Below are 21,311 nucleotides of genomic sequence, written 5' to 3' on the forward strand. Positions count from 1 at the left end.
CGTAATTGTTTGGTATGCTATAGATGAGTTTTTAAAGGATCACATTGTAAAAACACACAGATTCTTTTTCTTTTCATAATAAGATGAAGAGCTGGTGGCAGAAATTTTATCCAGTTGGATGAAATATATAAATCATGAATTTCATAATACTGATAATTAAATGTCCGTCTTCCAATTTAAATGAGGACTAGATTAAAACTGCATGGAGAAGGCTGATATTCAGAAATCATTAATTATTTTTAATTGCTTTGCGCTTTCCTGGTCTGATGTCAGAGTCACACAGCTGGTACGGGGTTCTGTGTTTCAGGTAAAATCCCCCTTCTCTCTGAATGAGGGTCATGGCTACACTGCCTGCTGATGGACTCGGGCTTGTCCATGCTCAATGCTTCCTGATGTCAAACATCTTGAAAACGGATTGGTTTTTAAGAGGGAACAGCTGTGGAGGGCAATAAGCTGGCTTTTCCAGCAATCAAAAAGAAAACCAAAAAGGAAAAAAAAAAACCTGAAAAACCCAGAAGAGCTCAAGGCAGGGTGAACACACCCCCAGTTGGCCAGGGTCGGCTGGGGTTCTCTGGCTCTGTCCTGGGGCAGCTCCATGCCCCTTTCACTCTCAAAAGTGACGACGTGCAAAATACATGATGTGGTCGGCCTGGTGCTGATGGACAGATGAAGATGTCAGGCGCTAAAAGGTGCTTCCCCGCACCGCATGGCCTCCACGCATTTCTGCGTGTGGCTCACCCTGAAACTGTGGGCTGTCTGAGTTTGAGAGCTTTGGCTTTATTACGTGCTGGTTTTAATATGCATCTGCTTTATTTTACTATTTTATATGACTATGTTGATTTTTTCAAAAGGGAGGAAAAAATAAGTTCTTTGGGAAAAAATTCTTCACGTGGATCTATGAATCGGTTTATAACCACCACAAAAACAAAAGAACGTTACAGTGTCGTTTCCCTGTTCATGAAGTAAAACCTGCCATGAAACTGATGGGACGTTCCTAGGTTGGAAAAAACAATCCTGGGGTCTCTGAACTGAGCCGCTGGTTATAGGGACCCCTGGCACAGGAGGCCCTCAAGGTGGACAGGACGTCAGGGAGCTCCTCTTTCCTGATGTCCCCCAGGTCTCCGGCCCCTGGTCTGATGCCCAGCACAAGGACATTTCTTAAGAAACATCTCACGCGGGCTTCCCTGGTGGTCCTGTGGTTAAGAACTCCCCTGCCTATGCAGGGGACACTGGTTCGATCCCTGGTCAGGGAAGACCCCATGTGCCTCGGAGCCACTGGGCGCTTGCACCACGATGACTGAGGTCTGTGTGCCCTAGAGCCCGTCCTCTGCAACAAGAGGAGCCACTGTAATGAGAAGCCTGGGAACGGCAACTAGAGTAGCCCCTGCTCAACTATAGAAAGTGGGTGTGCAGCAATGAAGACTTGGCATAGTTAAAAATAAATAAATAAATAAATTGCTGCATTCAACTTCCAAACCTTTAGGGTTTCAAACATGAGTAGGTCACAATCTATACTTATCAAGCTCACTGAAAAGCAGCTCTTCTGTTGTTTCCAGCACCTTACAGGGCCCCCTCTATGAGGAAGGATTCATAAAAGGAATAGTTAACGTTCTTCCCGAACAACTGGCTTGTTTCTACGTTGTCTATAAAAAGACTGCTCACTCCGGACCAAACCTGGAATCTCCCCTTCATGCAAAACTTTACCCATGGCTGCACCCTACTCTGCTATCCCGTATTTTCATTCACTTCTGCTCTTCCCCTTCCATTTTCACTTTGCTACATGTGTTTTCAGAGTTACCTTAAATCTTTCTCGAGTAAGTGGAAGAGAAATGAATAAGTGTTCAGACATCTAAACATCTAAAAAAAAAAATAAGAAAAAAAAAAGAGGGGGGGAGGAGCCCATCACCTGGGACCAAAATAGAAGATTTTCAGGAGCAAGAAGATGTTCTTTAAAAGAAAACTAAGTCACTAGAAGTTCTGACAAGGAAACTCAGGAGCTGGGGCTCTGGGACAGAATGTAGAGAAATCAACAGGCCTTGAAGAGGGTCCTCCCGGGGGACAAGACCTCAAGGGCATCTAACCGAGGGAGACACAGCAGTGAGAACACGATCAGGAAAGCATGCGCCTGCCAGCGGCCACTGGTCACAAGTGAGACCAGTTTAAAAAGTGGTTTGCCGACCCTAATATAGGCGGGTTACAGAGTGGGCCACACCAGGCACCCACCATTTTACTTCATCTACTCTTTCAAGGAAAACCATCCTCAAACCCTAGAGAGTGAATAACATGGTGATGGGGGATTTGAGGAGCAAGAAAGGTGAGGTGACAGCAGGCATGTCCAGGTGCTTTCGGGCTCAGGTGGGGACTGGAGGGCCAGAAGATGCAGACGCAGAAGATGGTCAGTGATCTCTGAGGAACATCAGTGGACAGGAGGGTCCAGGGGACTGAACAACAGAAAACAATCATGTCCATAAAAAGGGACAATAAGAAGCTATTGACCTGTGGTCTGGAAGTGATTTCCATTAAAATTCGAAAGCACAGCATGAGTCAGAGAGAATGTTAGTTGCTCAGTCGTATCTGACTCTGTGATCCCATGGACTGTAGCCCACCAGGCTCCTCTGTGCATGGGACTGATTCTCCAGGCAAGGAAACTGGAGTGCATTACCATTCCCTTCTCCAGGGGATCTTCCCAACCCAAGGATTGAACCCAGGTTCTCCTGAATTGCAGGCAGATTCTTTACCACCTGAGCCACAGGGAAGTCCTTGTGAAGCACTCAGAGGAAGGCTTGTGAGCCCTCAGAAAAGACGGTGGCCACTTGGGAAGCTTCCCAAGAGTGTGCTGAATTAACCTCAAGCCTGTATTTTTTCTTATTATGGGAGTAACATGTGTTATCATAGAAAAGTGAGACACTGCAAAGAAACAAAAAGTGCTAGAAAACCCAGTGAAAACCACTGTGAACATCTTGGTGCTGGAACACCTACGTTTCCAGGCCTGTGGATATATCCCTTAAAATGAGATCACACTGCACACACTGGTTGTCACTTAGCAGTATTCACGCACACCTTTTTATCTAAATAAAAAATTTGTTTGATGCTTGAGAAGTTAAGGCCACTGTATGGAGGTTTCATAATTTAACCGACTTGCCTTTGTTTTAGACATTTAGGATATCCACCCCCCACCTCTTTTTTTGAGTTATTACATTTAAAAAGCAGCAGTGCTCGCCCTTGCGGATAAATCTTTTTTTTTTTTTTTTTGCACATCTGTAAGCATTTTCCAGAGGAAATTCCTGGAAGAGGAAGTGTGAGGATCAAAGTTGTGCTTCGTGGCCATTCTGATGAGGGTAATAGCTGGCAGAGAAAGGAGTAAGCGTCTCAGGATTTTAGCACAGAGCCTGTAGAAGTTCCTCACCCCAATTCTGTGGGGAGGAGAGAGCTACCCACGGGCTGGATGGTGGAGAATAGTTGGCACGCATTGCTGATGGGATGCGTGGTATCCCAAATGACTGGGCGGATATGAATGTACAGCGAGACAGCATGGCTGAACATAGGAGGACCTTGCGGAAATGGGCTGGGCTGCTCGGAGGTGGTGGCCCCAGCTGCTGGAGGGCTCAAATAGCATTTAGGACCTCCCTGAGATGTCATAAAGGGTATTCCTGGGCAAGGTAGACATGGGCTAAAAGCTTTTCTTCCTCCCTCCCTTCTCTCACAGTGTTTCAGGGGCACCTCTGTGTGCCGGGGACAGAGCTACACATGGTCTGCACCAGACCCCCCAGCAGTGTCACTCCCGCTGCAGGTAGGACACAGATGAACTGTCTCAGTGAAAGTACAGAGGGGAGATCGTAGCAGGTACACCCTTGGGAAAATATGCAAAAGTAAATATTACTTTAATAACCTCATGTACAAATGAAACGTGGGCTGCTTTTCAAATTTCTAATTACCTTGTTTGGAAATCTACTTATCTTAAGAAGGGACTACAAATGAAGGGGGCGGTAATCAAGTGTTTTCAGGAAAGAACCAGAGCAGACCAGGAGTTTGCACCAAAGGCTCAGGGCCTGAGGTCTGCAGCCAATGTGTGCAGGGCTGGTTTGGAAGGAGAACAGCGTGGTGGTTCAATCCATTACCAGCAGAGCACCAGCCATCATGGCAGCAGGCGACGGGCGTGGGCTGGGCCTGGGGCACCCGTTACCTTGACTGTTTCTGGAATAAACCTTTGAAACCTTAACTTCGCAATACTAAACTGAGACGTGCCATTCGGTGCCAAACACTGTTGGAACGGGGGGTGACAGGGGGGAGGGTGTCTCTGCTTCCCTCTAGCCAGATCGGCTCGCAGGCAGGCTGCTGGTGGGCGGGCAGGCGGGCAGGCTTCCCAGCTGCACCATGGTTGCCCAGTGCTGAGCTTGCAGGCCTTACGGAGCCAGCGGGCCCTGCGGGGCATGCCTGGCAGCCTCACAATGAAGCAATCCTGGACCCTGGTGGAGCAATTTGGGGCCTGCAGACGCTGAGGAGGCCTGAGCTGCCTGCTGCTGTGGGCTGTGGCCTAAACTACCTCTGTTTGGAAGATAAAATCCAATTGACTGCCACTTACATAAATGTAACAGGAAGTTCCTGAATGGCTTCCCCTGTGTCTTGAGGCTGTTACCTCGGTACTGCTAAACTAACAGCTGAAATGAACCCAGACAACACCTCATCAAAGCTGCGGGGCGAGGAAGCAGTGGTCCAGGGGCAGACAGGAACATTCCTGCCAAACCAGAGACTTCACTTCGTGGGCCCTTCTCTGCAGAAATGTCAACAGCTGGGAAAGCCATCAGAGAACCCAGGTGAGGTGGGGGCAGCCAGACCCTGTGGCTGGAAAAAGATTTGCAAGCTGGAGGGGGGAAAAGGCATCTGCTTTGGTTGAGCCGCCTATATGTGCATTCGGAGCGGGATTTCACCCCACTGGATTTCACAGGCCTGTTTTGCACCACTCTGCCACTAAGCATCTGGGGAAATATTCAGCTTTTCTACAAAATAGGTCATCTTTCCACACTTGTTATGCTCCTTGTCGACTCTGCTGAAATAGCCAGAGCACAGAAGAAATTCTCCCTGGAGACGCTGCTCTCAGACAACACGCGCCTGCTCCCCTTGGGGACTCGGCTGCCGGCATGGGGCCAGGACGAGGGCTGTGGGGCCCTCCCTGTCGCTCCCCTTTCCCGGCAGGAGTGCCACCCAGAAATGGAACAACTGGCCTTTGCTTATCCTTCCAAACCTATTAGGGAGTGATCATAACAAGAAAAACTAATACTGACGCGAATTATACCATTGTTCTAGTTCATCTATTTAGTACCCTGAAGTTGCAATTTTTAGAAAAAAAGATTACCTTTCAAATAACCGGTTCATTATGGTACATGAATGAATGCCATGTTCCCGTGTTCAAAATGTCACTCACCATTAGGGGCATGCTCTGGTAAGTGGCACCAATGTGCCATTTCCCCCTGATACACTAAGGTCCCCGACTGGAGGCCCCTGTATAATCGGAGTCAAGTTCGTGGGTTTCCTCAACTCTTAGCAAGTCACCTGCACTGCCCGCCACCTAATGAATCTCAATTCCGTAATAAGGCTTTGTAAGTTTTTCCCTCTCTGGGTGAAGGTGAAAAAGAAAACTGGGACTGACGAAATTCCTGCCAAGGTAACACTATCCATTTCAAGGCCGAGTTCGGAAATCACAGACTCATATGACAGAGGTGGGGGTGCTGGGTTGGGGGGAGGCTGCCCGTGTACCCTCTGGTTGCAAACCTGGTCTTGAGAAATGAGAGGTGAGGACAGACGTGGACAGGAGGGCAGGCGGCAATGGGCCTCAGGTCTGCACGGTCCCCGGTCCCTGTGGGGAACCTGGCTTGGACCTGGCAGGTGAACAATGTGGTCACTATTCTCCGGAAACCTCCCTTCAAGCTTGCGAAACCCACACACTGTTTTTCATCATTAGTTTCAAAACATGCTGAGGATCTGGCCCGTCACTACATGCTGCGGCGACATGGAGGAACGGGGAGGCCTGGGCCCTGCGGGGAGCAGGCCCCTTGCAGGGGGAGAGCGACCAGTGAGACGCACAGCGGCGGGTGGTGCCCGGGACACAGAGGTGCTCGCTGGCCCTTGGCGGGGGCCCACCTACCTGAGATGGCATAGAGATTGGAGTGCTGGTATTCATAGTCAGCCCGAGTGCTGTTCCTGCCTCGGAAGGTAGCGGGGAGCGTGAGAGAGATGTGCCTGAGGAGGAGGGAGGAGAAAAAAGGAGGTTACTGGGAGCATGGTGCAGTCCCCAAGGCTCAGAAAGCACAGGCGCCACCATCAGCCCACAGCGCACAGCGCAGCGGGCCTCTGTCTACCCAAGCAGCTCGAGTTCCCCAAGGAGTTGAGAAGGTTCTGGACTTCAGCAGCTACCTTTTCCCTACGGGCAAGGACATCCAAGAGGAAGAAAGGGTTTCCCAAGCCTTATGTGATGTCCCAGGTGCCTGGAGGAGGCGGGTGACTTAATCCTGATCTCTGCTCACTGGGCAAAGCGCGCCAAGGGGACCAGGATGCTCAGCTCTGAACACAAGCCTCGGTTTGTCCCGTCGTCTTGGTCCCGTTATCCACCCAGTGGCTTCCACGCCTGTCCCAGGAAGCACTTGGTGAAGGAAGATGTTGGGGGTTATTACCAGGTGAGCCCAGGAAATGAGGCCCACTGAGCATCAGAATAGCATGTTCCTCTGAACTGCTGTGAGCGGCACACGTCCCCCTCAGGTGGGAGCACACAGCAGATGCCCAGAAAGCACCATCAATTGACCCAGTGCGTCTTTTATGGTGCAGGTGTTGGCCATTAAGGCTCACAATGCCCAGAGCCTAAGTGTGTCCTCGTTCAAAGCACATAATCCATTTGGTGTGGTTATCAGCTGCCATTTAGTGAATGCCGAGAAGAAAAGACAACGATAATAGGAAAGACATTTAAAACCCAACAGGTCTGCGGGACACAGTCACCCCTTCATGGTACGACTGGGGCCGGTTTGAAGTTGCTCAATGGCTTGAGCTCCAGGCACACAGTCGTTCCCCAAACAGGAGAGACTGGGATGGAGGGTACAGATCACATAAAGGAAGCTGACGTTCCACACGTGGCCCTTTTTACACAACAAATGCGTAGTCTTCTAGAACACCTCTGGGAGGCAGGCACTCTGGGTGGGGCCTGTTCCCACGGGGCCAGGAGGAGAGCCACGGGCTGTGAGGTGGTTGAGCTGTGGGGTGAGCCCTGATGGTGAACACCGGTGCCGCTGGGCCGGCCACTGGAGCAGGCGGTGGGGCCTTGCTGGGCGCGGGGGGGACCAGAGACGCATCATGTGAGGGGAGTGTCCACAGGGCGCTGGGATGCGTGTGCTGTAAACTCGCACTGCTGGCTCCTTCCTGATGAAAGGGGGACACAGAGGCGAGCTCTTCCCACAAGGAGCTACAGGGGACAGAGGGGCTGGAACAAACTGGGGTGCACCAGGAGATGTGCTCCAAGGAGGATAAAATCCGTGCACTCAGCCTAAAAGCGGGGGCACAGGGCTTCCGGTGACAGCCCCTCCGAGTTGGATGTGGGTTACAGCAGGAGACAGGACCTAACCTACGTACAGGCAGTCAGGGGGCCACTCTGCTGCAGGGCTAGAGTGGGAAACAAAGCCACAGCCAGACTGGAAAGGATGCCAGAAGCCACACTATGGGCTTTGGGATCTATCTGCTTGGATGAAGGTTCTCGAACTCTGTTCTGCCCACTGGAGCATAGAGGCAGTGCTCGAGGCACCTGGGAGCTTGCTAACAACACAGACTCAGTTCTCCGACCTGGGGAGTCTGTTCAGAGGCCTGAGGCAGGGTAGGGGGTGCAGCCCAGAAATCCCTGGAACCAGGCCAGCAGTGACTCTGAGGATGGGCTGCTTTGGGAACCCTGGGAGGGGGAGGAGAGCTGCAGAGGGTTGAAGCAGGTGATCAATGCCTCCGACTGCAGCACTCAGTCAGGAGAGCTGAGCAAACAGAAGAATAAATTACTGACTGTGGTTGTGGTTGAGCAGAGCTAAAACAATGACAGGCAGCCCTGCGGAGAGGGTCAGCTGGCCCTGAGCGGGGGCCTCGGGGTCTACAGATCCCCGGGGTCTCTCCTGGCTCTGCATACCGGCCCTGCAAGGCAGGAACCCGGCCTGGTGTAGAGTGAAAACGCGGGGACCTGGGTCGAATATCTTTAAGCATTTCAAGATGGCAACAGCAGAGCCTTGAACCCAGTGTGGGGCCCCCCAGAACGGGGGCCTGTGTGATGCACACTCGTGGTGTGCCCCACGTGCCAGCACTGCACCCACTGTACCCCGAGGGCTTTTCCAGGAGCCGGGGAAGAACTGAGCTTCAGCACTGCCGTGCCCTGAGACTGCTGAGCCCCAAAAGCCCTAAGAAGGTACGCCCCACCTAAGGACACAAAATGCTGGCACAGTGCGGCAGCGCTCCAGCAGGCTTGCAGAGGAGGCAGGTGCTGGTGGAACCTCAGACAACAGGCCGACCTGGGTGACAGCATGTGGGGGGAGCCTCCTCTTTGGCTGAGAAGACAGAGCCAGATCAGCCAGACGGCCGTCAGAGATGGCCAAGGGAGCCCTGGCCCAGTCAACCCAGACCTGGGGAGGGGGGACTCAGGGTGGCAGAACAGGCAGGGCCCTGCTTTTGCAGAGCTCCCCCACCGCAGATGGTGACCGCAGCCATGAAATTAAAAGACGCTTACTCCTTGGAAGAAAAGTTATGACTAACCTAGACAGCATATTAAAAAGCAGAGACATTACTTTGCCAACAAAGGTCCGTCTCATCAAGGCTATGGTTTTTCCAGTAGTCATGTTATGGACATGAGAGTTGGGCTATAAAGAAAGCTGAGCGCCGAAGAATGGATGCTTTTAAACTGTGGTGTTGGAGAAGACTCTTGAAAGTCCCTTGGACTACAAGGAGATCCAACCAGTCCATCCTAAAGGAAATCAGTCCTGAATATTCTCTGGAAGGACTGATGTTGAAGCTGAAACTCCAATGCTTTGGCCACCTGATGTGAAGAGCTGACTCATTTGAAAAGACCGTGATGCTGGGAAAGATTGAAGGCAAGAGGAGAAGGGGATGACAGAGGATGAGATGGTTGGAAGGCATTACTGACTCAATGGACATGAATTTGAGTAAACTCTGGGAGTTGGTGATGGACAGGGAGGCCTGGCATGCTGCAGTCCACAAGGTTGCAAAGAGTCGGACACGACTGAGCGACTGGACTGAACCGAACCCTGTAGGAGGAGACAGGAACAGGTCCACCAGGTTATAGGAGCCGTGGCTGGTGTGGTGTGAACAGGAAGACTCTCCGGGCTCCCCCAGGAAGTGCTGTTCCCACTGGGAGCTGGGGATGGGGGGCAAGGAGGGGTTCTGGGGTAACTCCTAAGCAGCAGGAGGTCTGGCTTGGGGTAGGGGGGCTTGGAAGGAGGTGGGGTGGCTAGGGTCTGAAGGCCTGGAGGACGGTGGGGGACTCGGCTGGAGAAAGCGCTTTAGGGTCACTACACGCAGGTCCTTGCACAAGTTCTACCTTTATCCTGAAGGGTTTTTTAAGCTGAGAAGGGATAAGCTCCAGTTAACAACTTTAAAAGATTATCTCCCTGTGGGAAAGTGATGGGGAAAAACTGAGATGTACTGTAGATGGGAAGATGGGGATGATCATGGAACTGCAAGCAGTTATGCAGCACCTACTGTGTGCAGACTCAGTGCTTCCTACCCAAATCTCCTGCTGTAATCCTCTAAACGGACAGTTCCAGGGGGATTCTATGACCCACAGAACTTAAGAAGCATAGATCAGAGAACCAAGCTGCCTGGCTCCACAGCTGCCCCATCATCCACGAGGACATCCCCGTCCAAACCTTCCTGCCTTTCGACCACATCAGATCTTGCCTGGCTGACCCCACCCTGCAGACCGCACCTCCCTTCCCCTCCGCCCACACCCTGGGACCTGGCTCTCTTCCTCCCTCACAGCTGGCCCCCACTCGCTTCTCCTCCACTTTGCGGGGCTGCTGCTGGCAGGGGTTCTGGTATAGCTCTCTTCTCGCTCCACGAACTTTCCCTGGGCAGGCTGACCGCCACCTGTGCCCTGGTCTGAGCCGTCCTCACACACCAGCCCCCTCTCAAGACACTCCTGCCTCTACCAGGAAGCATGAAAAGTCTTGTGATTCTCTGGGTCTGCCTCAGCCTGATCCTTCATCCACTCTGCTCCCTCCTACGGTCTCCACCTGCTCCTCACCTCTTCTCCAAACTCCTGTTGGTCCTTCAAGACTCCATCTGAGCATCCTCGTTTGATAAAAACCCTTCCTGGGCAGGAATGGGTGTCTGTATGTCCTCTCTCACACCCCGGTTGTCCCAAGACACCTCAAGGGCAGGGCCAACTCTCATCAAGTTGGTACCCCGTTTTCTAGGACAGGTTCTTCCCCAGGGCAGACGATCACTGAACAATTAAGAGTGCTGAACCGACTCCACTAAAATCCCTGTGTCTTTTTGGACAGGAACTGCTGTTGCCTCTGCTTTTGCATTTCTGCCTGTGGGCTTGCTCAGTTAGACTCAGGGGTCTCTAAGAGACCCAATACCCCACACACCCAACTCCCCGTCACTACAGAGGAAAACAAGTCAGACGTAAGAAGTCAGTGGTGGCAGTGACCAGGAATTCACAAGGGAAAAAAAGGAAAGAAAAGGTTCTGATCACTATACGACAGACAGACAATGTGGGGCTGATGCAGTTAGGTGGGAAATTCCAAGAGAATTCAAGTCAACTGAAGCCAAGTCACCAAAAGCTTCAGCTCTGGCGGCTGATGGTGGGGTGGTGGTGGGGGTGTAGAGCAGCAATCTGAGCAGCGGGAAGACCCCCGGCCAGAGAGGGCTGAAGGGAGGAGACCCCACACAACAAACAGTTGCTTTGGCATCGTCGCTTCTCTGGTTACTGGACATGGGGAGGAAGGGACATGGGGATAGGAGGCACATCAGGGCCTCCTGTTAATGAGAGTGGACAGTTCAGGCTGAGGGGACAGGGCACCTGTGGTTTAAATTGAACGTTGCGCTCTGAGGTTCAGCTGACCACTGGGCCAGTCCTGCCCATCCTCACTTCCAGGCTGATCTGAAACCGAGCCCCTGGGTCACTCCCCTCATCACCTCCCCCTTTCTGCACAGCCCTTCTGGCTCTGTAGGACTGTTGATTTGCTTATATGCCACCAGAACATGATCTCAGTAGCGCTTTCTACCACATCCTCAGAGCGCAATGAGTCTTAACTCCTCGGTGTCTGGTGGGCAGGGTCTTAACTCCTCGGTGTCTGGTGGGCGCCCACCTGCCAGGCACTGGGCTGGGTTCCTCCATGGACATCACCTGCCAGATCCTCTCAGCAAGCTTTTTAGGTAGGAACAATCACTTATAGGCCCTCCAAGGCAAAGCCGACAGAGAGTGAGCTAGAATTCATGACAAGGTCCATGAGTCCCCTGGGGGTCACCATCAGCATCTCAGAGTCACCCTGATGGACCATCTTCACCATCCGTACACAGGTTGAGATCACTCAACCAGGAAACTGGGGTCCACCTGGGAAAGTGATGGTGCCAGGGACCCAACCTCTATGCCACTTACTAGCTCAGTGACCCTGACGACTGGTCACAGTCAGTCTAACCCGGTAACAAGGGAAGAGCTACATACAGACGTGGACAACCAAGGGCCCTTGGTTGCATCCTCAGTGTCTACAACGGTGGCTGGCACACAGTGGGCATTTAAAAAAGCATTAGGGAGAACCTGACAAGATCACCCAATGCTGCTGAAAGAATGAATGAATCTAACTCTGACCTGCAATTAGAGATCACTGGGGAGGGCTTCCCACTCGTCTTTTCAACCCTGGGGCTAGGTTGGTTAACAGTTTGGAAAATGTGACTATTTCTGATTCATGAATATTTTTATGCAAACAAGAATTATATTCATTATGGCACTGCTTATAAAGTCGAAAAACTTGAGTCAAATTAGAGATCAAATAGGGGACTACTTAAAAAATTATTGTACAGCCATCTGATAAAATGTTTTAGTCACTTGAAATATTTTAGAAGACTAATAGCCTGGGCCCATGCCCATTACCATAGCCATCTACTGAGAAAAAAAATATAAAACCCTTATTTTTACACTTGGAATTGTAATCAGTTAACCCAACACTTTTTGGCTTATTTTCCATAACCTGATTGTCTAATGAGATTGAAGTAATGCCCAACTTATGACACTGGGGGTTACTGGAGGAGGAAAGAAAGAAAGGAAAGAAGGAAAGAAAGAAAGAAAGAGCCAGACACTTCAATAGATCATGGCACTAAACGCTCAGGTGAACATGAAGCTGGCTGGGGCGCCCATGGACCCCAGTTTCACTTGGAGTCATTTCAACGTTGTTGATCACTCTGTGATCCCTCCAGACCACTCTGTGTTGATCTAGAGGAGTATATTTTTTATTTTAAGTGCGTTCATAAAGATTACCAGCAGACCAAAGAGAAGTAAACCCTAGAACAAATGGCTCTGTCTCGGGGGGCACCTATCATCCCCAGCAGGTTGGCACAGGGCACTGACCATTAGAGTTCAACAATTTCTGCCTCTTGACTCAAATGATGGATCATGATTCCAAAAATCTGTTCGGTCACTGGAGAATTCCAACTAGAACAGCCCCTGAATCCTAGGGGAGCTTTACCAAGCTCTCCGCCCCTGCCCCTGCCCCTGGGACAGCCCAGAGGAGACTGGGCGCACCCCGAGAGCCATCATGTCCATCTTCAGGGGCCCTGGATGTTCTGTAACAAACAGGTGAGCATCGCACGTGCTGTCGACAACAACTCCTGCTAAATAGAGGCTGAGGGAAATTTCATTTTTCTCCCCCAAGTCAGTCTTTGGCACCTTATTCAATTAACATGGCCACTAAGCCGCAGACAGCTCCATATAAAAGCCTTTCAGTTATAGAATACATTTTATTATGTGACAATAGTTGCCAGTACGATTTATTTCCTTTGATGGGATTCTGCTTTTTCCTTGTTAATTTAAATCTGTATTTTCTCGTGCTGATTCCAGGTCTGTGTGAATTTTTAAAATGTTGCTATTAATCTTCTGAACCCAGTGGCCACATGTAATGAAGATGGCCCTGCCCAGGCAGCCACGATGCCCGCTCTCCGCTCAGACCGTCAGAGGGCGGCGCCGAGGGGCCGGAGGCTGCTGGAACGGCAGAGGTGGCCCTGTGGTTAGAGATGGATGCTACTTTTATGTCCCAGCCCCGACACGCACCCTCGCAACCAATGCGCTCTGTGGTGTTAAAATCACAACTGCCATTGTTTTCTGCTGCATTTTAAACTAAGACTGCCTTCCGACAGCAGTTTTCTGAGTGTGCTCTGGGAACCTCAGGGGGCTCCTCAGACTCAGGGAGTCCATCGGGTCACCGCTACTTTCATAACAATATGACATCACTGGTCTTTTCCACCCGTTCATCCTCACAAAGTGAAAGTGAAGTTGCTCAGTCATGTCCGACTCTCTGTGACTCCATGGACTCCAGGCTTCTCCATCCATGGGACTTTCCAGGCAAGAGTACTGGACTGGGTTGTCATTTCCTTTTCCATCCTCACAAGTAGGCAGAAAAAACTTCCAGAAGCTGTGTGACTCGTGAGGCTGTCATCACTCTGATGTTTGCATAGGTAGTCTCATGTTTTACATTTTTCTGAATTTTAATTTTTATAAGGTAAATATAGACAAGGCTTCTCTAGTGACTCAGTGGCAAAGAATTGCCTGCAATGCAGGAGATGTAGGTTCAATCTCTGGGTTGGGAAGATCCCCTGGAGAAGGAAATGGCAACCCACTCCAGTATTCTTACCTGGAGAATCCCATAGACAGAGGAGCCTGGTGGATTACAGTGCATCAAGTCGCAAAAGAGTCGGACATGACATAGCAACTAAATAATGACAACAATAAATATAGATAAATATAACCTACATAAACAAAACTTAGTCTTAATTCTCAATTTGTTTTTCCCCAGCAAGAGGGAATCCTCAGTTTTTAAGACCTTCAGACTTCTTTGGCGGTCCAATGGTTAAGACTTCACCTTCCAATGCAGGGGGTGCAGATTTGATCCCTCATCGGGGAGCCAAGATTCCACATGCCTCAAGGCCAAAAAAAAAAAAAAAAAAAAAAAAAACCCAGAACATAAAGAACAGAAGCAATATTGTAACAAATTCAATAAGCTTTAAAAATGGTCCACATCAAAACAAACAAACAAACGTCCTAGATCAAAAGGCTTGAAAACTACTAATAGGGAATAATGTGTTAACCTTAACTGTACAGAAGACCCAACATCCAGCCAGTGGGGCGGAGGCAGAGGTCTGGTTGTACAACCTCTGGGTCAGAATATTCCCCAGACCTAAGCCTCCTGAGTCAGAATGACAGGCTACTCCAGATTTTTAAACAGCATTTCCCCCAGTGGACGTAAGTTTGAGCAAACTCTGGGAGAGAGAGGGACAGGGAAGCCTGGCGTGCTGCAGTCCATAGGGTCACAAAGAGCTGGACACAACTGAGTGACTGAACAACAATAACAATCTCCTCCATAATGAGAAATACCATTTGCTTACTCACTTTCACTGGTATGAAGAACTGTTAGTTGAAAGTACTTAATGAAAAAAAATTCAAACTAGGAGGATAAAATGATACATGTCTTAAAAACACACCAGGACTACATGACTTGTAGGGTCAATGATAGGTCCAGCTAGCCTCCGGTCACCAAGGATCTACAAAAGCTAACAAGAATAGAGAAAGGTAATGAAGAGTCACAAGATGAATCATTCAAATCATGAGTGCCCAGGAGAGATGAGGGGAGGGAAGGAGGCAAGCACACAGCCTGTCCTTTGGCCAATACCCAATCTACAAACACATCTCCTTGTGAGGGCCTGTAAAAAAAAAGTGTCACACAGCCAGAGAAAAAGAACATTACCCTCTGGGAAAAAAGTTTACTGTAGGATGCAGAAAAAGCTATCTGCATTAGAAATAATAAAGAAATAAAACCCCTCAAAACTAAATCAGCATCATCATGGATAAATCCCCACTCCCCTTGAGTGTCTAGAATGCAGAGAAAGAAAGAAAACAAAGATGATCATGATGAGGAAAATATGATAAATATGGAGAACAGAGACCAACCTGAACAATCTAGGTGTTAGAAAGAAATCAGGACAACTAAAAGTGACAACCCAAAAAAAAAAAAAAAAGTTGAGCACCTGCCTGATTAAAAACCAACCAACCAACAATCAACAAAATATGGAAGCCAACAGGGCTGCCAACATTCCAAGCAAAATCAATACAGAGACTCAGAGCTAAATAAATCCTGATTTTAAGACTTAGTGTAAAGCTACAGTAATCAAGACAGTGTGGTACTGGCATAAACATAGACGTACAGATCAATAGAGCAGATGGGGAGTCCAAAAATAGACCTACACATACATGACCAAAGGATTTTCAACAGAGGTGCCAAGACAATTCAGTGGGGAAACAGAAATCTTTTTAGCAAATGGTGCTGGAACAACTGGATAGCCACATGCAAAGAAAAAAAAAAAGAACCTTGACACTTACCTCACACCACACACATACATAAAAAAACCCAAGAGATTCAGAGAACCATTCCAGAAAAGAGGAAGGTGTAAATTATTAAGTCCAGGCCAAGGATTTGATACTTTTTATTTAAATGCATCTCGACTGGCCAGGTGTAGAGTGGCCTCTTGTCAAAGAAAAGACAGGAGAAAATCTTTGTGAACTTAGGTTTGGCAAAGACTTCTTACACAGGACACGAAAAAGCACAAACTATTTTCAGTTGATATACAGGACTTCACAAATACTTAAAACTCTTGTTTTTCAGAAGGTGCTATTACAGAAATTGAAAGGCAAGCTAAAGACCTTTTAAAGAACATATCTGCGAATACACATCTGACTTATAACTAGGATATATGCAGAACTCTTACAGCCTAATAGAAGACTAATAAGCCAGTTCTAAAAAGACCATATGATTTAGACAGACATTTCACTAAAGAAAGTACACAAATGGTTAATCAGTACATGAAAAAATATTCAGCATCACTAGTGATGAAACCACAATGAGACATTACTACACATCTTTTAGAATGACAAAAATTAAACAGACCAACAATATCAATTGTAGACAAAGATAAGGAGCAATTAGAACTCCTATGCACTGTTAGTAGGAATGTAAAATGGTACAACCACCTCAGAAAACAGTCTGCAGTTTCTTAAAAACTTCAACATACCCTTGGTACAAGACAGCCATTACATGGATAGATTTTCACTCAAGAGAAGCAAAAGCATATAACTTTACAAAGATTCCAATACACATGTACTGGGCAGCTTTATATGTAAAAGTGAAAAGCTAAGAACAAGCCAAATATCCAGGAACAAGTGACTGGATAAACATGTCGTGGTCCAGCCATATGATGGATACTACTCAGCAATCAAAAAGGAACTAGTGATACCTGTACGATGGATAATCTCAGGATGACGATGCAAAGTAAAATAAGAAAGACAAAAAAGAATCCACATGGTATGATTCCATTTGCATAAAATTCTAGAAAATGCAAATTAACCTATAGGGTTAGAAAGAAGATCTGTTGCTGGCTGAGGAGACAGGATATATTACAAAGGGGCACAGAGAAACTTTTGGGGGTGGTGGATACATTCACGATCCTGATTTTGGTGATGGTGTCACAGGTGTATACCTACCTATGTCAAAGCTCATCAACTTATACTTTAAATATGTGCACTTTATTGTGCATCTAGTATATTTCAGCAAAGCTGAAAACACTTTCCTGATCTTAGAAAAAAAAGACCTAGATAAAGAAGCCAATGGGGTTCACAGTATTCCTGAGAGGGCAGTAAACAGAGACCCACGATGAATCCCAGCAAACACTGATGGTGACCTCACACCTTTTCTGTTACACGACATGCTGAAGGCTAGGGAGCCACAGAGTTAGGAAGGGAAAGAATGCTGAACAGATGAAACATTTCTGAATCCCAGGTTGTCTTTTATATGTGAACATGACAACAAAGAAGATCATGTCCCTTTCCCTGAAAGAAATACATTAAAACATGCTCCAGGTGATTCAAAATTAAAACCAAAGAATGGGGAAGTAATGGGACAAAAAGACCAGTGTTTTTTCTCTCCCTCTGGAAACCTAGCCTGAGGAAACAATCTGAAACATGAGAGATGACTTACTTAAGATAAAAACAGTAAAATAACGTTCACTGACATTTTCGCAGGGCTTACCCTGCACAGGCATGATGTGATCCTGCTTGAATCCTACGACTAGGCGCTGAGATCATCTCTATCGGACAGAAGGTCTCAGAAAGGTTCAGCAGCTGGCCTGATGGGGGCAGAGCTTGGATCTGAACCCTGACGGGGCAAATTACAAAATTCAGCTCTGAGTTACGATACTCTACTCAAAAACTGGAAATAACATTATGAGATGTCAGAATACTTTACAGACTTAAAATGATGTTTACAGGTTTTCTGGGTGGAACTGGGGGATGGTGTTTATGACATGATGCTAAGTGAGGAACTTGGGCACAGGTTGGATGCGGAGAGTGATCTTGGCTACAGCAAGACGCAGAAACTGGATCCTTGGGGTGGTGTCTGTAAGAGCAGGGAACTGGGAAAGTGTACATACAATGCTAGCGGGACAGACCAAGGAGAAGGAATGAGCTGGACGTTTTTATACAAACGTCAACATGGTCATATCTCAAAGACATGGTTGTTAGGTTGAAATAAAAGGGAACAAAACAAAAACCAAATTTCAGAATTACAAATTGCAAATTACAAAAACCACTATAAGAATGACATCTTCCTACGGCAACAGATACACACATGCCCCAGGATGAAAATGACCTGCAAGGACGTGCCTGCTCAGAGCAGCGATGTCCCTGGGCTCATGGCAGGACTGGGGGGCAGGATGATGCCCATGGTGTAGATGACACAAATCACTGTCTGAGGTCAGAGCAAAGATTTTTTCCCCTTGCTTTTCATATATTTTATGTTAATTTTTTCAATGAGAAATTATTTTCCTTTTTATCAGAAAACAAAGATGGCAGACAATAGGGGAATTCTGCAAGAGCTAGGGTCTACAGAAACGTCCTGCATGGCACTCGGTGCTAACGTGGCTGCTGGGGGACAGGGACCAGAGATAATGTGCAAAAGAAAGTCACAGAATGGGGTAGGGATGGAGGAGGAATGTAGTATGCAAAAGCCACAGTCATTGAGTTAAGGTGGGTAGGGGGAAAAGAAACACGGCAAACGGCTAAATGAAATTCCACTTTATTCCTGCAAAACACCACTGGGAAGAAGTCATCTGTGACACACAGCTTCTGTGCCAGGTGTAAGGACGTGCTTAATGAATGCCATTTAATGAAGAAAAAGGCTCTTATAAAACACCTGGCACAAGCGGGGCCAGGGAGTCACAGGAAGGGGGGCCTTGGCCGCACCTGCTGGCACTTTAATAAGCACCTTCTCGAGCGTTCGCTCTCCAAGGCTGGTCAGCGGTGTCAGAACCAGGGTCCCTGACCACTGCCCACACTCGCTGACAGTCTGGGGAAGCTGATTTCTTAAGGACCATATGCTCAGGTAACGGAGCGTCCAGGAAGGTAATTAAAATGAATCATTTTCAGCTGGAAGGGCCTGGCCAGCATGCACAGCCTCCTCCAAGACTTCACAGGTAGACTCTCTGTACCAGGTCCCCTGTGCTTCCAGACCGAGATCCTACGTTACCATTCAGATCTGTGCAGACCCAGGGAGGTGAGAAAATGCTGCATTTTCTTGTAACTAGGTTCTACTAAAATAGAGTCAGCTATTTTAATGAACTGGGCCCTAAAATACTTTTAGGCAGGGTGATTTTTTTTTTTCTCACTCATTTTGAAGTCAACCTCAGAAAGTGCAAAGTTTACTACCCTTTCTTATGATGAGACCTTTTGCTTTGTTTCTTTTTGTAAATGACATCAGCGAAGTCAAGTGAGGTTTTATAAAAACCTAACAATGGACCTACTTCCTCTGCAACGACAATTCACCATCTCAAACTTTCCATGCCCAGACCTGAAACTTAATTCTAAATATAGCCAATAAATTGATGCCATCCAAGGGGAGACAGAGCATGGGGTCCAGAGGCACCTGGAGGTGCTAGAATTGCTAGGTTGTGACCAACACAGACCGCCGGTTTTTAATTGAGCTCCTACTGAATGTCCCAGCACTGTGTTTGGCTCTTGAGAGTTTTTTTTTAAATGATAAGTGCCTATTACTAAATGAAAGAAGCCAATTTGAAAATACTACATGCTGTATGATTCCAACTCTACAACATTCTGGAAAAGGCAAAACTATGAAGACAGGAAAAAGAGCAGTAGTTGCCAGAGGGGCCACAGGTAGAGATGAACAGGAAGAGCACAGAGAATTTTTAGGGCAGTGAAAACACCATTTATGATAATATAACGATTAACATATGTCATCATACGTTTGTCCAAACTCAAAGAAGCACAATACCAAGAGTGAACCCTAAAGTACACTATGGTGATTACAATGTGACAGCGTAGGTTCCTCTTTTAAAAATAAAAAGGAAATAGCCATTCTGGTGAGTGATGTTGTTGATCATGGAGGAAGCTAAATGTGGTCGTGAAATCTCTGTACCTATTTTGTTGTAAAGCTAAAACTTCTTTAAAAAATAAAGTCTTTAAAAATGATTAAAAAACCCCCAAACCCAATTAAGATGCATCGTTCCCCTTTAGATATATCTGTAAGTAAACTGAAGCACATATATAAATTCCCTCTATCATAAAGTATGTGCGTGCTTAGTCGCTAAGTCGTGTCTGACTCTTTTGCGACCCTGTGGACTGCAGCCCATCAGGCTTCATGGTCAGAATTCTCCAGGGAAGAATACTGGAGTGGGTTGCCATTTCCTTCTCCAGGGGATCTTCCTGACCCAGGGACCAAACCTGAGTCTCCTGCATTGGCAGGCGGAGGTGGATTCTTTACCAGGGAAGCCCCTGAGCCACCAGGGAAGCCCCTCTATAACGGTTAAAAATTCTAAATATCACAAGATATACATATAGAAAACTATAAAGCTACATGCTTCAATTTTAAAACAATGGCATAAAACAAAACAAACATTTGTTCAGCAACTACCACACACCAGGCCTTCGACTAGGCCCTGTGAAGTACCCATCTACGTGGGAGTCATGGTGTTACCTGCCCAGTGGGAAGAATGTGGTGGGGGAGAAAAGGATGGAGCAGCGGAACAGCAACTGCAACTCAAGAGTCAAGACAATGACCTAAGACTTGTCACAAAGTAAGAGAGGGGCAACAGAGACTCCTGCAGTGAGAGAAGAGGGACATCATTTCCACATGCCTCAAGGCATGGGGGCCACTGAAGGCTTTGCTCCTGGAATCACCTGTGACTGCAACAGTTACCCCTTACTGAAAACTTGCACTATTCTTCATGATTCTCACTCACCTCTAATCTTCACAACCCAGGGGAGGTTCCACCAGTAGGAAAAAAGAAGGTTCAGAGAGGTTAAGGAACTTGTCCAAGGTCACAAAGCTAAAGCAATTGACTGAGCTAGGATTTGAGTTCATGCTTTTTCCATTCTGCCATGTTGCTTTAACCGAGACGGCAGAAGCACAAAAGTATAAATGCAGACTTGTTCATTTTCCATTCAAGCAACCCATCTGCCATGATCAACATAACTTCAGCCTACCGACATGACTATATAATGAGTTTTCCTCATGGACGACAACCGACACATGCACAGACACGCACCCTCCAACAGAATCACTCTGCAGTGGACCAGGAAAAAAAGGGCTGCCTCTGCAAGACTAGGAAATTTCAGTTCTAAACTCCCCAAGTTCCTAAACGCATAACTTTAAAGTATGTGCAGCTCGACGGCATATGGCAAATCAATTACTAGTTTAAATCTTAAAACAAAAACATGGCAAGTGTGGTGCAGAAATAATCAAGAACAACGGTTCAGTTTAGATTACAGTGGGCCACTAGAGTTTTGAATACAATTAATCATCATTCCAGGCAATGGGAAGCCATATTGACACTTATTCCTAATTTGAATATTTAATTAGGGTGAAGTTCTTCATCAAATTATCACAGAACTGGGAGAAAGCCTGGAAGACTTACACAATTACTATCTTAACCCCTTCCTAGCTGCTCACCTGTGAGCACAGCTCTGCAGGGGAGCAGGCCTGTAACCAGCCTGATGCTCTGGG

General features: G+C 47.6%; 1 protein-coding gene across 4 annotated transcripts in view; it reads right to left on the reverse strand.

The window, feature by feature from the left end:
- MVB12B (multivesicular body subunit 12B) overlaps positions 1–21,311 on the reverse strand; it is a 185,148-nt gene that overhangs the window by 74,576 nt on the left and 89,261 nt on the right. For all 4 annotated transcript variants that reach the window (XM_061154639.1, XM_061154641.1, XM_061154640.1 and 1 more), the window contains one exon: positions 6,143–6,237. In XM_061154639.1, coding sequence (XP_061010622.1) covers positions 6,143–6,237 — 95 coding nt within the window. The remainder of the gene's footprint in view (positions 1–6,142; positions 6,238–21,311) is intronic.

The sequence above is a fragment of the Dama dama genome, chromosome 11 (assembly GCF_033118175.1).
Source record: "Dama dama isolate Ldn47 chromosome 11, ASM3311817v1, whole genome shotgun sequence".
In the NCBI taxonomy this organism is placed as follows: domain Eukaryota; kingdom Metazoa; phylum Chordata; class Mammalia; order Artiodactyla; family Cervidae; genus Dama; species Dama dama.